This window comes from Juglans microcarpa x Juglans regia, chromosome 1S (genome assembly GCF_004785595.1).
Source record: "Juglans microcarpa x Juglans regia isolate MS1-56 chromosome 1S, Jm3101_v1.0, whole genome shotgun sequence".
Taxonomy (NCBI): Eukaryota; Viridiplantae; Streptophyta; class Magnoliopsida; order Fagales; family Juglandaceae; genus Juglans; species Juglans microcarpa x Juglans regia.
The window spans coordinates 20,803,161-20,820,385 of NC_054595.1; the positions used below are offsets into that span (position 1 = coordinate 20,803,161).

The 17,225-nt window shown below is 32.5% G+C and overlaps 1 protein-coding gene and 1 pseudogene across 1 annotated transcript; both read right to left on the minus strand.

Moving 5' to 3' along the window:
- Positions 1–410: 410 nt before the first annotated feature.
- LOC121247392 lies at positions 411–1,052 on the minus strand (annotated as a pseudogene).
- Positions 1,053–4,286: 3,234 nt separating this feature from the next.
- LOC121246905 lies at positions 4,287–7,575 on the minus strand. The gene is made up of 2 exons (XM_041145222.1): positions 7,260–7,575; positions 4,287–5,088 (listed from the first exon to the last, which is right to left on the minus strand). The coding sequence occupies exons 1-2, from the start codon at positions 7,286–7,288 to the stop codon at positions 4,470–4,472; spliced, it is 648 nt and encodes a 215-aa protein (XP_041001156.1). The 5' UTR covers positions 7,289–7,575; the 3' UTR covers positions 4,287–4,469.
- Between the last annotated feature and the right edge of the window lie 9,650 nt (positions 7,576–17,225).

Below are 17,225 nucleotides of genomic sequence, written 5' to 3' on the forward strand. Positions count from 1 at the left end.
TAACACCACACAAGCCAGCTGAGCTGGCTTTTTTTTTTAAAAAAAAAATGATTCATTAGACAACTCCAGACATTTTCCACATTCTTCCCGAATCTTCCATTCGAATCTCTCCTCCCACTTCTTCCTCTATGCTTCTTTTTCTGCTCTCCCCCTACCCCTCCTTCTTTGCTCTCCCCCTTCCTACCGAAGCCCAACCAGATAACACATATGGACCTTTTATATATATTTTTGAAATTATGGAGGCACCTAAGCAGCCATATATTGTGATTAAAATCTTAAAAGCAGGGTTCACAACAATCAAATCTAGAACAAATTCTTCATCCTAAAGCAAAATTTAACATGACTTAGAAAGTTCGCTTGAGGCAAGCAGATAAAATTTCCTACAGCAGAAAATTTCCCATCCAGATAGCTTACACAGGCCACATTTTTTCATTTGGAGTACCTAATAACTTGAATTTGTGGAGGAGTTGCTGCAGTTCAGAATCTCCTTGGAAGAGTGCTTGCTTTGTGACAAGCTCAGCAAATATACAGCCAACAGACCACATATCTACAGCAATTGAGTAATGGGTAGATCCTAAAAGGACTTCAAGAGCTCTATACCACAGAGTCAATATCTCATGAGTATACATCTTTATTGGCACGATAAATGATCGAGCAAGCCCAAGATCTGCTATTTTAAGCACCAGTGTCTTTGGGTTCATCAAGAGATTGTGAGGTTTTAGATCCCTATGTAAAATTTCATGACCATGGCAAAAAGCAACACACTTGCAAAGTTGGAACATCAAACTCTTAACGATTTTGGTAGGAATGTTCTCTCCTGTTTGACAGAAGCTCCGAATGAAATTTTTGAGATCAGTTTCCATGTACTCAAAGACCAAGTAAAGTATTGTCTTCCCTTCTTTATTTTGACCTTGTTTGACATTGATCAACCAAACGACGTGGGGATCGCAGGAAAGCATGCGGCGGATGGAGACCTCATGGAGACTGCTGGGAGGGACGCCTTCCTAGTCCTCGTGGAGGCGAGTCTTCTTGAGGGTCATGATCTTCCCCATCGCAAAGGGTGGGGAAAGAAGGATTCGGCAGGGAAGGGGGAGAGCAAAGGAGGGAGGGGGAGAGGGAGAACTTGAGCATTAGACCGTTTTTAAGAAATCGGATTTGCCACATCATCGTGTGGTGTTGGAGAGTAGACCGGCTTAAGAGTAGAATTACTCGTGATTGAAGTGACTATATTTTATCTTGAAGTGACTTATATTGGAAGGTCTACTACGATCCTGTGACAAAGGTTGTTAGAATATTATTACAATTTTTTTAAATTATCATATAAAATATAATAAATAATTTAATTTTTTTAAGTTTTAAAATAATAATAATATTAAAAAATAATATTCTAATAATATTTTATTTGATTTTAATTTCAATTCTCATATCAATTTATCTCATCTCAACTTACTATCTAAACCACACTTAAAAGATGTGAGGCACATGATTGTTAAGAAGAGCAAAGCTATTCAATGTAGAGCAACAATATACATACAATATTTGTCTTTATATAATAATGCTATGAGAGTATTTTTATAAAATTGTATTATTTTTATAAATTATTTTATAAAAAAAAATTGTGCCTTATCGTTTTCTTGTAATGTATTAATTTCTACTTAATATTGGTTGCCCAAAAGATTTTAAACTTTTCTAATCATTTATAATTCGGAACTTCGATCGATCTAGGCTGAGTTTTTTTTTTAACAGAAAATTCTTCAACTTCAAGCCCAACAAAGAAACATTGACTTATATCCCCAACATTAATTTTCTTTCTAAACAAAGTGGACATGAGTATGTCAACAGTCAATACCTCTTAAATCTTTGTTTAAAAATCATAACTTATGATAATTTGATATTTTATAAAGAGAAAAGATATTTACAACTGTGAATTATGCAACTGTCACGTAATCGCTTTGAAAAAGTGAATAAAACATAAAACTCATATAAAAAAAATTAATTTTTTAATAGTAAATTTCACTCTTTTTCAAAGTGATTATGCAACGTTTATGCACTTCACGATTGTATATAGAATTATTCTTTTACAAAAACTCATTTACAAGGAAAGAGACTAATAATTCTATTTAAAAGTTTTTATACTATATACTATATACGGGACATAATTTGATTTGTATATTTTTTTATAGGATTGGAATGGCCGGCCACTCTAGCCAGAGTCTGTGGAATTCGACCAAAATATGTACGTTATCGATGTTTAGAATATGTCTTATTAGTCAAATCCTTAATGCCTTACACGTTGGTCCACTAGTCTGATCTTAATCTTAAAAAAAGAACAGAAAAAAGAAAAGAAAACCCTTCTCTTCCGAGATGGAGCGTCTGTCGTCGATGATGTTAGATTAATTAATTACTCTCGATCGGCTCTCACATTATTAGAAAAACTGTCGTTCAAGAGTAATACTCGTGGCAGCATGTTAGAAAACAAACGAAGATCATAGATACACGCGGTGTCGTCGAATTGTCCACTATTGGAAACCTTTTGGTAGGTTTAGGTATCGTTTGAATTCGAAGATGAGTTAAGATGAGTTGAGATAGGTTGTGAATAGTAGTGAGATGAGTTATAAATAGTAGTAAAATGAGTGAATTAAAGTTGATGAATAATAATGAATAGTAATGAGATGAGTTGAGATGAGTTGAAATGAGTTGAGATGACTTGCGAATACAAATCATGTTTAATCTACAATAGAAATATAATTAATTTTCTCACGAAATAAAAATTGAAAAAAAAAAGATACCCTAATTTTTTATTTAAGAAAGAAAGATAGCATGATTGTTGAAAAATAAATGTTTGGTGCAGCACCAAGCTTTTTTATTTTGAAAAAAGTGCAATTAAAGAGTTTAATTAGCATGGTACTATATACTATAATGCAGTACTTTTTTAATTAATTTAAATTTGATAAAAGGAGGCGAGACCCGAGACGCTATAATTTATTAAAAATCTTCACTTATGTCGAAAGAAAAAATTATTGGGTGTGATACAGCTCACATTACAACTAAGTATGTCCCTAGCTTGTTCTCCAATCTCTTCATATTTGTTTTTGAGTGGCTTATAAGCAAAAATGCTAGCAGGTTAGCTTAGCTAGGGTTGTTAAACTATCACTATGTTTCATGCTTTTTAGGACATAATTGGAGGTCCAAGAAAAACTACAATTGCATGTGTTTCTTTGCAACCATCATGTGATGCATATAGGCATGGCCATGCAGATCATTAATTTTTATTTTTGCCCACAATCGCATTTGCTAATTTATAAACTTATTAATTTCCTTTTTTCCACTAATTTCCCCAATATTCAGCAAACTAATATTAATGGAGTGAACTTGAATCTTTTTCTTTTCTTTTTTTTCTGAGAAATTAAAATTTGGACCCATGAACTGTCTTTTTTTTTTTATTTACACTGATCTAATTAAACTTCTAAAACTCACAACTTATATCTCAAGCAATCAAGTTTTGACAACTTGAATCCAAATTAAAATCTAATAATTATTATTTGCATCGATGAGAAAATGACACGTGGCCAATTTCAGCTATAAAAAGCTGATCATAGAATTTGTTAATTATCAAAATTTAGTAGTTTAAGATACAAACGGGAAAGCATGATACTTAAGAGGTGCTTAGTGTAATTTTTCTTTATATATATATAATTAATTAATTTGGAATAATTTTTATTAATTAATTTGGAATAATTTTTTAGTTGAGAACATATATACATATTTGAGATTGTGGTGAAAAATATAAGTTATAACTTTAAGACTTATAGTTTATAACTTAATTTATAAGTTCTATTATTAAAAAGTTATTTACTGTTTAGTAACTATATGTTTAAAGCACTTTCAAACATGTTACGTTTGTTTGAAAACATTTAAAAAGTGCTTTCTGACGTAGAAATTACGATTATTTGAATTTTTAAAAATTATAATTATATCCTTTAAAGTTTAAAAGTTGTAATTATCTGAAAATTATATTGGTATTTTCGTCCATTGATAATTTTTTTAAAATTTAAATTGCGTTCTGCATTATCTGAAAAAACACATTTGAGGGTTTTTGAGGAAAAGTATGAAAACCCTCAAATGTATTTTGTAACTTATTTGAGATTAAAAGTGTTCTAATATGTAACACCCAAACAACTTAATTTTTTCATTAAAGAGTTTTTCAGACTATTTAAGTACTTTTTAAGACTCCTATTGCAATCCCCAACAGACAAATAATAAATAAAAAAGAAGCACTAAATCTTTAAACTTTGCCGAAATCAAATATATAAAATCATCCAACCGAACAAATTAATTCCGGATTTTTTTCCATAAAATAATTTATTACAAAAATTGCCGATCAAATAATGAAAAATATTCCCCCTCCCCCCAAAAAAAAAATTTACTAGAAACTATATACTTATAATTTCAACTACTGATCATGATGATCATGCATGTTCCTCCCGGCCTGCCATAACCATTCTACTAAGAGGACTGGGCCCAAGCTTCTTCCTTCTCATAATACTTCTCCTCCTTATAGCTTCCATTTGATTCCTCCTCCTAATTTGCATCATTGCTTCTTCTTCAACCACAAATCTTCTCATTAAAACATCATCCGTCAGAGACTTTCCCCGGAAAACTCGTCTCCCTTCCACACTAAGTCTTGGGGTAGCTGGAATATTATTATAATTTACTCCATCCTGTGACGTGGGAAACGTCGACGTACTCGACTTTGAGTATCTTGGGTAACTGTTACTTCTTCTGGGTGGAATCTGTTCAGCTCGGAAATTAAGCTCCTTGTAGGAAGAGATTGGTGCACAAAGAAAAACTCGAGTAAACGTAGTGGTGGCAATCTTTAGAGAGCTGCATTTGCTTAGCTTGTTGTTTGATCTAGTATTTATGTTGGAGCTTGCATGAGTTGGATGATCGATTTCTGTAGTACTGGCTCTGGAATTGGTACTTCTCCATAAAATTGTAGCATTTTTCGTTGGGATTTCTCTGGACTTGGAAATGGTACTTCTCCAAACAGCGGCCATCTTCACTGCTCTTTGATACCAGGCCGGCTTCCTATTCATGCGAAAGAAGCACGTACATGATGTCATGCTTTATTTCTTGATATGTAGCTAGCAGCTTCGTGGATTGAGAGAGATCGAATCTATAAGAACTAGTTATTCCAGGAAAGAAAAAAGGAGCAGAAAGAGCAGACAGTAATGAGGAATCTGAGAGACCCCAAGAACTACATGACATACATGCATATATATATTGATGTTTTACAATAGGCAAGAAGGGCAAAGGAGGGTTGGGCGTGATACATACGCCTTAATTCAGGAAGACATATTAACGGACGCGTGACCTTCAAGATCGAAGAAACTTTTTTATAAGCCATATATGGTGAAAAAAAGTTCAATTATTTGGAGTTCCAAAGTCTGAAAGAAGAAAGTTGAAAGTTATGATCTTTGACAAGTTTAGTAAACCCAAAACTGAACTCATTGTTAACCAAAAGTGATCCTAATTATTTCTTCAATGGTCAAGTTTAGACTCAGCCTGGAGTATTCGTAACGGCCACGCGTTTGGCCCCAAAAGACAGGCGGGCAAAGACCGAATTATGGTTGGCTCGCCAGTACTAGAGAGCACATGTCATTGTTGTCTTTTTTTTTCTAAAAAATAAATAAATATGAGATTTATATGAAAAAAATTAATTTTTTAATAATAAATCATACTATCAACTTTCAAAATAAATACGTGACGTTTATACAATTTATGATTAATATATCTAACATTACTATTAATATTTAATAAACTTACAAACTATGTATCATATAATATATATCAAGTTATATTAATTTATAAATTTATTTTTATAAAATTATTTGGTGCATCTAACATGTCATCAAGCACTTTGTTACCTTTTTTTTTTCCCCTTGATAATATATATTTCTTTTTGGGGGCTGGTTTAGTAATTATTTATAAACAAGTACCACAGCTTTGAATGATCTTAAATGATACTGGCCGAGTGGTGCATGCATAATTTAAATGATCTTAATTATAAAGTTTGTGACCAATATTGTATCGCGACCATTAAATATTACAAGAAATTAAATGAATGATCGATGCATAAGGAAGATATCCATAACTGATGATCATAATTAACGATCGATCAGGATCTGTGCCGTAACGAGTCATGCACCGTACTACGACATTAAATGCAAATATCCTCGTTTGATACGCAGATAGATGAGATAAAAATTAAAAATTAAATAAGATAGTGTCAAAATATAATTTTTTAATATAATTTTTGTTTTAAAATTTAAAAAACTTGACTAATTTTTTACTTTTTATTTAAAAAATTAGAAAAATTGTAATGAAAATATATGCATTTGAATGATGTTTAGGAAGAAAATAAGATTAGATAAGATGAAATGAGAAATATTTTCAGCTTAGGGGGTAATTAGTTAACTACTAAAACACGATTAAACTAATTACGTACTTATTTTATTTTTGCTTATTTTTAATTTCTTCCAAATGGTTATAATAGAGTCTATAACAGAAATTGGCTTGTTACAACGAAGAAAACCGAGGTAAAAAGTCTAATTTTATAGTTATATGTTTTTCAAAACTTTCCCTATCTCTGTAAATTAATTATTTTCCTTCCCATGAATTGACCAAAAGCTTGGCGTTATAAACAAGAAGATCTAGTACGGACCTCGACTACATTAATGGTCCATAATAAATTAATTTTCAACATTTTTGTTTAATGAGTTTATAATTTTAAGAAACATCAATGTTCATAATAAATTAATTTTGGGTACATTCTATATATATATATATATATATATATATATATATAGCATCGACCCAATGGACAAGCTAGCAGAATGATGAATTAACCTATTAATTAATTACCCATGGCTTTGGATCAGAGGACATGTTCATAATCATAACCATCATGGCTTGGCTAAAAGTTGTAAAACATCGATTGACAGCATGCGGGATCCGAGAATTGTTGTGATCTCAAGATCATGATCTCAAATTTGAGAATTTTGCAGAGAGATCGAGCAAATACTAGTAATTCTTGGTAAGAAAGAAAGGTAGAGATGCAAACAATCTAAAATGATCAAGTAAATCTCTTGAATGCATTGATGTTGTGTACAGAACATGATTGAGAACATGACACAGCAATATATTTTATAGTATATTTATAGCAGGAAAGTTGTAGGAGTAGTGTTTTCTTGGCATACCTTGTGGTTGAGTTCTTGGGATCTTGCATGAACTAAACCAAGTGGGGTGTGATGAGTATGTATGTGAGAGATGTTGAGAAGAAGAGCAGAGAAGGTTCATGATCTGGGCTGATGATCATCAGAAGAATCATGAAGAGCGGCCTTTTCCTGCAATTTGTAACTCCAAGATGGGGGGCTGCTGCCAATGTCTTCTTTTCCTCATGTTCTCCATTCTTTACTGCAACCCACCCCCGGCCTCTTCTTTTGCCTTGGCAGGCATGATTCTTATAATTGTTTTTGAGTGTGAGAGAGAGGGATCAGAGAGAAATTCCAAAGGCAAAGTAGATTGTTGGTAGCTTTTCGTGCAGTTACTAAATAGCCCCCAATTACTTTTACTTAAAAGAGAAAAATAATTCCTCAAGACCCCTAGCTAGTAATAGCAGTCATGTTTAGCTCCTGACTGTGAGCAGCAAATGAGATTTAGTTATGAGCGGTGATACTCGCGGCTCACAGTAGCCCCCTCCCCTAAGTCAAATTGGATTTTTCATTTCAATTTTTTTATTCATATATTTTTTTTGTTATTTTAAAATATTGTAAAAAAATATAAAAAAAATATCAATACATTAATAGTCATTTCCTTAACTATTAAGTAAAGAAAAAAATTAAAAATAATAAAATATATGAGATGTCAAAATAAAGGGACAAGTTGAATAATATGGCAGTATATTTTTATAGTCCTCAAAAGAAGAGCAATGAGGTAAGGTGCGGGCATGAATACGGTCCAGCATGGTGCTAAATAACATGCTAATGGATGGCATCATAAATATTCAGTCTCTGGGTGCATTCTGCTATATCCAGAATTCCCAAAAACTGCAGCTTAGAGGAAGAGTGTGTGTGTGTATGTGTGTTGGGATGGTGTACAAGTAATTAATTGTTTTTTATGTCAAAAGAACAGTCATCGGGATTTTTTTTTTTTCTTAAAAAAATTATTATGATCATTCAATTTCTGGTGAATTTGGAAAAGTGCTAATTGTTTAATTTGTAAGTAATAATTTTTTTTTTTAAAAAAAGAAGAAGAACAGGAAGATGAGGAGGATACATAGAAGAATCCAAAGACAATTATGGGGAAATTACAATTTTGACATTTTCGTTGATTCTTCGTCAAAAGTCTCTTACTCTCAATTCAAACATCGATCGATCTTTCCATGTTTTTAACATTTTTGTTGCATCTTATGCTTTAATTGCATACAAAGCTTTAGAAAAAAAAAGGGAAAGGAATGTAAGCAATATTAATTGCTCAAAATCTCTAATAAATTATAAGGGATGTAAAATTTGAAAAAGGGTTTTCTAGTCAAAAAGCTATATAGGGTTTCCCATCATGATCTTTTGCTTTTTGTACATTGTAGACCGTTGAAATGATGCTTCCCCCTATTTTTATATTGGAATTCAAAGCTTCATACCAAAGGTGGGAAATTAGGGGACACCGATGCATGCAGTGAGACTGCTGACTGGTAATTACCTTTTGGACTTTCCTGAATTTGATGTGAAAGAGAATAGAGTCTCTTTAAAGTTTGGTTCCAACCCAAATTGAGACTATGGAAAGTGATGGGCAGTTCAAAACTTCAAATCCCTGAGAAAAATTTACAGCCTACTCTCATATTTGGCGGAAGAAATGGGATGGAAGGAAGGACTTGGTATCCAAACTTTTGAAAATGGCGATGGGAGTTTGCCATAGTGTGCTAGCTACACCACTTACACAAGAGGTGCCCCTGTCCCATCCCACTCCCGCCCTTGCATAAGGGGGGGGGGGGGGGGGAGTTTGGGCCCCTGAACCTCGACACAGCCCCCCATGGGAGGGTGCCCCCGTTTGGAAGTTGGGGGCTGATTTGGCCCACGGTCGTTCGCCCCACCCCGCCCACCTATAGTGAATGAATTACTAGAGCATATTGGAAACAAAAAAGTAAAAAAAAAAAAATCCCAAAACAACAACATATCTAAGCAAAAAACCACAACCACAAATGGGCGTGGGCCTCTTCGCAAACCCACAGCCATTCAAACCCCTTCCTCTCTTCTCTTACCTCTCCTTCTATCCAAAGAAACTTTCCCAGCTGTGGTAACTATTTTCTTCCATTCCATCGATTGAGCTTTCTCCTGCTTAATTCAATAGTGCCTTTGTAAAGTTTTCATTCGGTTCCACAACTGTGCTTCAAGAAGAAGGAGGAGAAAAAGTGGGAGGAGAATGGGCGTGCGCGTCCCTAGGGAGGGAGACAGGGACATGGGAAGGAAAAGAGATTGAGAGTCTGAGAGAGGAAGGAGAGAGAGAGAGGGGGAAATAAAGAGACAGGGGGAGGGTTAGGTTTTAGGTTAAACTTAATCCTGAAATGTAACGATCCAACCTAATAATTCTAAGGTCGGAATAGTTATACTTTTTATTGTACCTAAATTATATTTAATAGTTCATATTAGATAAGCCCATGAGCTTAAATTATTGAGATTGATTAGGAGTGTTAATTAGATTTAATAACTAGAATAAATCTCATTTAATATTTATTGAACGATTTAGACTCCTATTAGAATTTAAAGATTGGCCTTATTTCAATTTAAAATTATCACTGATTAAAGTTTCCTATGCAATCTCAGTTACTGACAATCCTATATTAAATGAATTACTAGATCATATTTTAAATTCAAACTCTCTTCTTGAATGATTGTGACCTAGTCCAACTCAAACTCGTTGGAACCCTCTCCCAAATCTCTCTATAAATATTGTCCCTTCTATGTGTTATTTGAAAAAAAAAAAAACCATAAACCTCCGTAAGTGCAACGGCCGAACCCAAGATACTTGGTCTAGCATCGTGCGTGTCCCACGTTCACCACACCAATAGCTGACTGCATCATTCCTCTCCCAGCGTCCCCTCATGTTTTCTTTCTCCTCTCTCACATATGTTTTCAATCTCTCGATTAATCTATTTCTCCCTCTAGTTGGTGCCGAGCCAATGAAAGGAAATTAGTCATGCCCTAAAAATATCAGATTAGCCTACAAGGTAAGTTGCTAGATCATAAATTAGGATTAATATACGTTAGCTAGTTATATATATTATTATTAAAGCCAGTTCTTTTGAAGTCAATGTTTATGTACTGCGCATGTCACGATATTTGCAAGCACGTCATTCACCATAATTCATGATCATATTTCATTCAACATATTATAGTTATGTATGTATTATGCATTTCATGCATTTTACGTTACATAAGATAAGTAAGATTTTATAAGATCAAATGAAAGATAAATATTAGATAAATCATATGGTCATTCAAATGCATGGTACCAATACAATTTCAGGGTTGATGTGTAAGCCACGGATTCAAGTGTGGTCCACCATAGTATGCTAGAATACCATCAATGACTCCCCTTGCGGCAGTGGAATATGGGGCCGGTGTACAACCTTGCACACATGGTTAAGTATATTAGCCAGTCAGATCAGTTAGATAAATCAAATCAGTCAATTAATTCAAGACAAGTCGCATGGCATAAGTATCAGCATGATCACTCATGATTTTAAATTCTCAACATAAAAATGTTTTATGTTAAGTATGTTTATGTTATGATGGGTTTACTATTGAGTCATAGACTCATTTTAGTTGTTTTTATGTTTTTAAACCATCCCATGTCTGAATATTTATGAATGTAGAGTTGCAAGACGAGACTTAATTCAGGGAGGCATGACAGTGGCCTAGATCATGTATAAAGATTTTAAGTTATGATTTTTATAGTACAGACTTAAGAAATTTTAATAAATGTTTCCACGTACTCTCTCTTATGATCTCAGTATTTTTAACAATAAATAATTCTATTTATAGAATTTTTGTACCTGACATTCCTTCAGAGAATAAAAGAAATTATTTTTAAGTCAAATTCAGAAGTAGCAGTCCGGCTCCCGAGAAATTCTAAAATTGACTTTATTCTTAACCGTGTGGAGCTAAGTGTTACCTGAAATGACGTCGTTTATGTTGTTTTATTGAATAAAATTATTTTTTAATATATATATGTGTTATATACATACATACACATATATATATATGGGCTTGTGCCCAGCCTAAGCCTCTCCTTCGACTCCCAATTGTGTGCAGGCATCCGCCAGCATGCCTCCTCTCCTGAGTCTTGACTAGGCAAAGGCCATACAGGGAAGGGAAGGGTGGGGTGGCGCGCAGAGGTGCTCCATGACCCAGCCCTAGTTTGCTGCTACTTTTATTCTTAAAAGGAACCTTGGGGAAGACTCATGTATATTGTAAAAAAAGATGTCTATGCTTTTCCATGAATTACAAGAAGCATCATTTTCTCTATCAACATTCAAAAGATTAATAAGCAGTGTCGTTTATGATGTGTTGGGGGAAGAAGGGAACCTAGCCAGCTAGGCGATCAATTTTTTTTTTTTAAATGACAACTCTTGCCTTCTTAAGCTTTATTGATAAACTTTTATTTGTAGCAGAGCAAAACCATGATATATGCTACAGATGTGAATGTGACCATTTGTAAAGTACAATTTTGGAGCTCATTTCTTAGAAGAATTGTAAAAATTATACTTATGTTTTATTTAATTTAAATTCAAGAGGAAACTATTAATTTTGGAATTGTCTGCATGTGTAATATGTTTTCCAAATATAGGAAAATATTATTTCCACATAAGATTTGTACCGACATCTTCTACCAAATTTTTATTTTATTTTATTTTATTTATTTTTATTTAATGATTAAGAAAGTACTTTTAAATAAATTTTTAATTTTTTATATTTTTAAAAATGTTAAAAAAGTTAAAAAAAAAAAAAAAAAATTGACTATCGGTGAGGATTCTCTGCAAGAATCTTTACGTGGATGTAGCAAAGTCCCGACATACTAAATTATTATTTTAATTACAACGACAAACCAAATCGAGGGTCACGTCAAGTTGAGTATTCCTACAATGTAACGAATCTCAGGCCTCCTTTTTCTGCTTGAGTTTTTCATATAAAAAAGAAGCATTTCCTCTACTAGTACCATCATTATTACAGGAAATACAAGAGCTGCCTGAATGAATAGGAATGGCTTGTTAAATTGGATAATATTCAAAGTTTGGTTGAACAAATCCCATGACCACGAGCTTGCAAACTTGACATAAAATAAGGAGCTCCAAAAACAAGTGATTCTAAATCCTAAATACAATAAGCTGATTAACTTACTGACGGCCTATTAAAACAGTATTCCTACTCAAACACATGAAGGGCACCGTCATTAAAATCGGACCTATATATAAAACCTTGCTCAAAGTGTTTTGGCTTCTTCATAAACATTTGCCAAAATGCTCTGAGTTTTGTTTTTCAATAAATGCTGGTTACTAGTTATAACTTGTAATGACTTGACTCAATAATTTTAAATTCGAGATATTAATAATTTTTATTGAACCTAAATTATATTTAATGGGTCATATTGGATAAACTCATAAGGGATAAATTATTGAGTTAGGTTGATGAAGAGTTTTAATTAGGTTCAATAACTAAATTAAATCTCATTTAATATTTATTAAACAAGTTAGACTCTTTTTAGAATTTAAAAATCAGCCATTAAAAATTTATTTCAATTTAAAATATCACCGATTGAAGTCGCTTATATAGTCTCAGTCACTGCCAATCCTATATTGAGTGAACTACTAGATTATGTTTTTAAATTTAAATTCTCTTCTTGAATGATCGTGACCGAGTCCAACTCAAACTTGAACTCGTCGACATACTATTCCAACATGGATACAACTCTACAAGTCATCTTACGTTAAAACTCTTTAACCGAGTCCAACTCAAACTGGTTGTCACCCTCTCCCAAATCTCTCTATAAATATCTCCATTCCGCGTATTATTTGGAAAGAAAAAAAAAAACCATAAACCTCCTAGTCCAACACCGTGATCAATTTTGTGTCGAAAATTTTAGAAAGCAACACTACAATGTAAATAGTTTGATAATAAATTAAGATTAACATACATTAGCTAGTTATATATATATTATTAAAGTCAATTTTTTCGAAACCAGTGTTTACGTACCACGCATGTCATGATATTTGCAAGCACATCATTATCATGTTTCATTCTGCATATTATTGTTATGTATATATTATGCATCTCATGAATCTTACGTTGCATAAAATACGTAAGCTTTTATAAAATCAAGTGTAAGATAAACTCATAACAGTTAATCAGATGGTCATTCAGATGAATAGTCCCAATGTAGTTTCAGGGTGGGTGTGCAACTGTGCAAGTCACAGACTTAAGCATGGTCCACTGTAGTACGCTAGAGTACTGCACAATCGACTTCCTTTGCTGTAGTAGGGGAAGTTAGTGCAAAACCTTGCACACATGGTTAAGAATGTTTGCCAGCTAGATAAGTTAGATCAGTCAATTAATTAAGATAAATCAATCATATGCATAACATAAGCATTAGCATGATTATACATGATTTAAGCTCAGCATTAAATATTTTATGAAAAAATCTTATGTTAAGTATGTTTACGTTATGATGCGTTTCTTACCGAGTCATTAATTCATTTTAGTTTATTTTTTATGTCTTTTAAACCACCCTAGGTCAGGATAATTATGACGATAGAGTTGCAGGACAGGACTTAGTCTAGGAGGTGTTACAATGACAATGACCTAGATCATGTACATAGGTTTTAAGTAATGGTATTTATGAGAAATTTTAATAAATACTTCTCACACTTTATTTTTTTTATCTCAGTATTTTAATAAAGATCTATTTTATTTATAGAATCTTTGTACCGGACGCTTTCTTTAGAATAAAATAAAATATTTTTAAGTTAAGATTCAGTAGTAGCACTCTGGTTCCTGATAATTTTTAAAAGTGACTTTATTATTAATCGTGGGGAGCGGGATGTTACAATTGGTATCAAAGCTAGGTCAAATATTTTGTAGACTTTTTTAAAAAATAAAAAACTTTTTACAAGGAACAAAAAGGAATTTTGAAAGTTGAAAGTGAAAAAAAAAATCTAGGCTAAGGTCTCCTCAAGGCATGTCCTGCTCTACAGTAAGTATTTTTAACTTTTACTACTTTATTGTTTTAATGAAAATTATCAATGAAATTTTTTTATATACATGCATGTCAAAGTGCACGTGAAAGGGTTTTAGCGCATTAGGTGAGGAAGTTTCTAAATATGAAGTTAGGTACCTTTGGTTTTAAGATTGATGAAGCCTCTTGTTCATGAGAAAATAGTCTTATATTTTGTGGAGTTTGATATGAGGAAATTAGGAATGAATTTATTAGATTTTGGAGTTATGACATAAATTTATGTATGGTGTATAGTATTTCATGATAATTGGTGGAAAATATCTTATGTTCTATAGGAAACACGATTCTATCACCAAGAACGAGGCGTAAGATTTATGATCCAAAATTTGGAGGGTTTTAGGTTACAATTTATTGAGGTTATTATTTTAGGTAGAGAATTTTATTATTATTTCATGTGGAGATCATTAGTTACTATTGTATGTGGAGTTAAGATAATTATTGGGTGAATTTTTTATCAGGCTTTTAATCAATCCCATTGTTAAGGCAAATACTTGTTTATGTTTGAGTTGAATTTGGAGTGTATGATGGTTGACATGTATCATGCCAATGTGTACGCTTAAAGGTTTAGTAAGTATCGGACCAAATTGTTGGAATATTAAGTTCGACTAAACGAGGAGTAAAAGAGATGTAGAAAGAATGTAGGTTGTTGGAGATCTAGCGAATTTTGATGACGGAATTTTTATGAGGAGGATTTGTAATGACCTGACCTAATAATTCAAAGTTCGAGATATTAATAATTTTTATTGAGCCTAAATTATATTTAATGAGTCATATTGGATAAGCCCACGAATGATAAATTATTGAGATTGATTAAGAGTTTTAATTAGACTTAATAACTAGGTTAAATCTCATTTATGATTTATTAAACGAATTAGACTCGTTTTACAATTTAAAGATTGGCTATTAGAAATTTATTTCAATTTAAAATCATTACTGATTAAAGTCCCTTACGCAATCTCATTCATTGCCAATCCTACATTGAATGAGCAACTAGATCATGTTTCAAAATTCAAACTCTCTTCTTGAATGATTGTGACTGAGTCCAACTCGAACTCGTCGGTATCCTATTCCAATAGGGATACAACTCTACTTTAATCGAGTCCAACTCAAACTAGTCGTCACCCTCTCCCAGATCTCTTTATGAATATCTTCCCTCTGCGTGTTATTTGGAAAAAAAAAAAATCATAAACCTCCCAATCCAGCACAGTAATCAATTTTGTGTCGGAAATTTTAGGAAATAATATTAGAAGGTAAGTACCTTAATCATAAATTAGAATTAACATACGTAACTAGTTATATATATTATTATTAAAATAAGTTCTTTCGAAGCCAGTGTTTACGTACCATGCATGTCATGATATTTGCAAGTACATCATTTATCATGTTTCATTCTGCATATTATAGTTATGTATATATTATGCATCTCATGAATCTTACGTTGCATAAAACACGTAAGCTTTTATAAAATCAAGTGTAAGATAAGTTCAAAACAGTTAATCAGATGGTCATTTAGATGCATGGTACCAATGCAGTTTTAAGGTGGGCATGCAAACCACAGACTCAAGCGTGGTCTACCGTAATACGCCAGAGTACTGCACAGTCGGCTTCCTTTGTTGTAGTATGGGAAGTTAGTGCACAATCTTGCACACATGTTAAGTTTGTTGGCCAGTCAGATTAGTCAGTTAATTTAGATGAAAAAACCTTATGTTAAGTATGTTTATATTATGATGGATTTCTTACTGAATCATCAAATCATTTTAGTCTGGTTTTTTACAGTGACAGTGGCCTAGATCATGTACAGAGATTTTAAGTTATGCTATTTATGGTACACATTTTGAAAAAATTTAATAAATGCTTCTGTACACTCTTTTTTGTGATCTCAGTATTTGAATAAAATATTATTTTATTTATAGAATCTTTGTACCAAGCGTTTCCTTCAAAATAAAAGAAAATACTTTTAAATCATAGTTTAGTAGTAGCATTTCAACTCTCGAGAATTTTTAAAAATGACTTTACTATTGATTGTGGGGAGTGGAGTGTTACATAACTATACATACACACATATATATATCTCTTGGATATTTTATGTGACTTTGGTCAGGTTCTATCTTGAATAGGTTACTTGTATACTCTTAAGAATATATACGGACTGATTCTTTGGAACATAAGACATTCTTTAAGAAACTAGTTGACTTTCGAAACCCACAACCTGATATGTATTTTTTTGAGTGGATGGTTTTAGGCTTATGTTTCTTGAAGAAATCAAGGCAGACTCGGGTGGATCTGGGAATTGGTCTAAAGACTTGGTATCGCTTTTGACTTAATAGTCTTAGACTTAATAAGTTTTTTTCTTTTATTTATTTTTATTAAAGCATTTTTTTTTTTTTTTTACAAAGAAGGATTTCACATCAATTTATTTTACTTATTTTTATTTTAGTTTAACTTTGCTAATCACATTAAATCATATCAGATTATTTGATATTACATCAAGTGATAATAAAAGAATAACACTAAAATGAATGATAAACAATAATTGTTTTTAGTTGCAACACTTAGGGTTATTTTCATCATGTCAGATTAAAATTGCTTTCTAAAATTCCTATTTTCATTTTTTGCCTGAATTATGACATACTACTACAGTTCTAGTTCTTTCTTTTTGTTTTTGTCACTCTTTTTGTTTTTATGCGACAAGGGTGGGGGATTCTGAAATTAGATTTTTCAATTTTTTCGAAAAACATGATTGTATGCAATCAGGCCATCAAGCTCTTGGCCTAACATCACTCCCTTGAGAGTTCAAGGAAGAGGTCATAATTCCAAAATATCAAAAATCATATTCCTTTTCATTGACATCCCCCTTCTAGAGTATGTCATGCATGTTA

Coding starts and splice junctions, on each gene's coding strand:
- LOC121246905 (XM_041145222.1), bottom strand. CDS start 7,288: ATGCAAGATCCCAAGAACTCAACCACAAG. Junction 5,089..7,259: donor CCCAAGAACTCAACCACAAG/GTATGCCAAGAA, acceptor TCGCATGAATAG/GAAGCCGGCCTGGTATCAAA.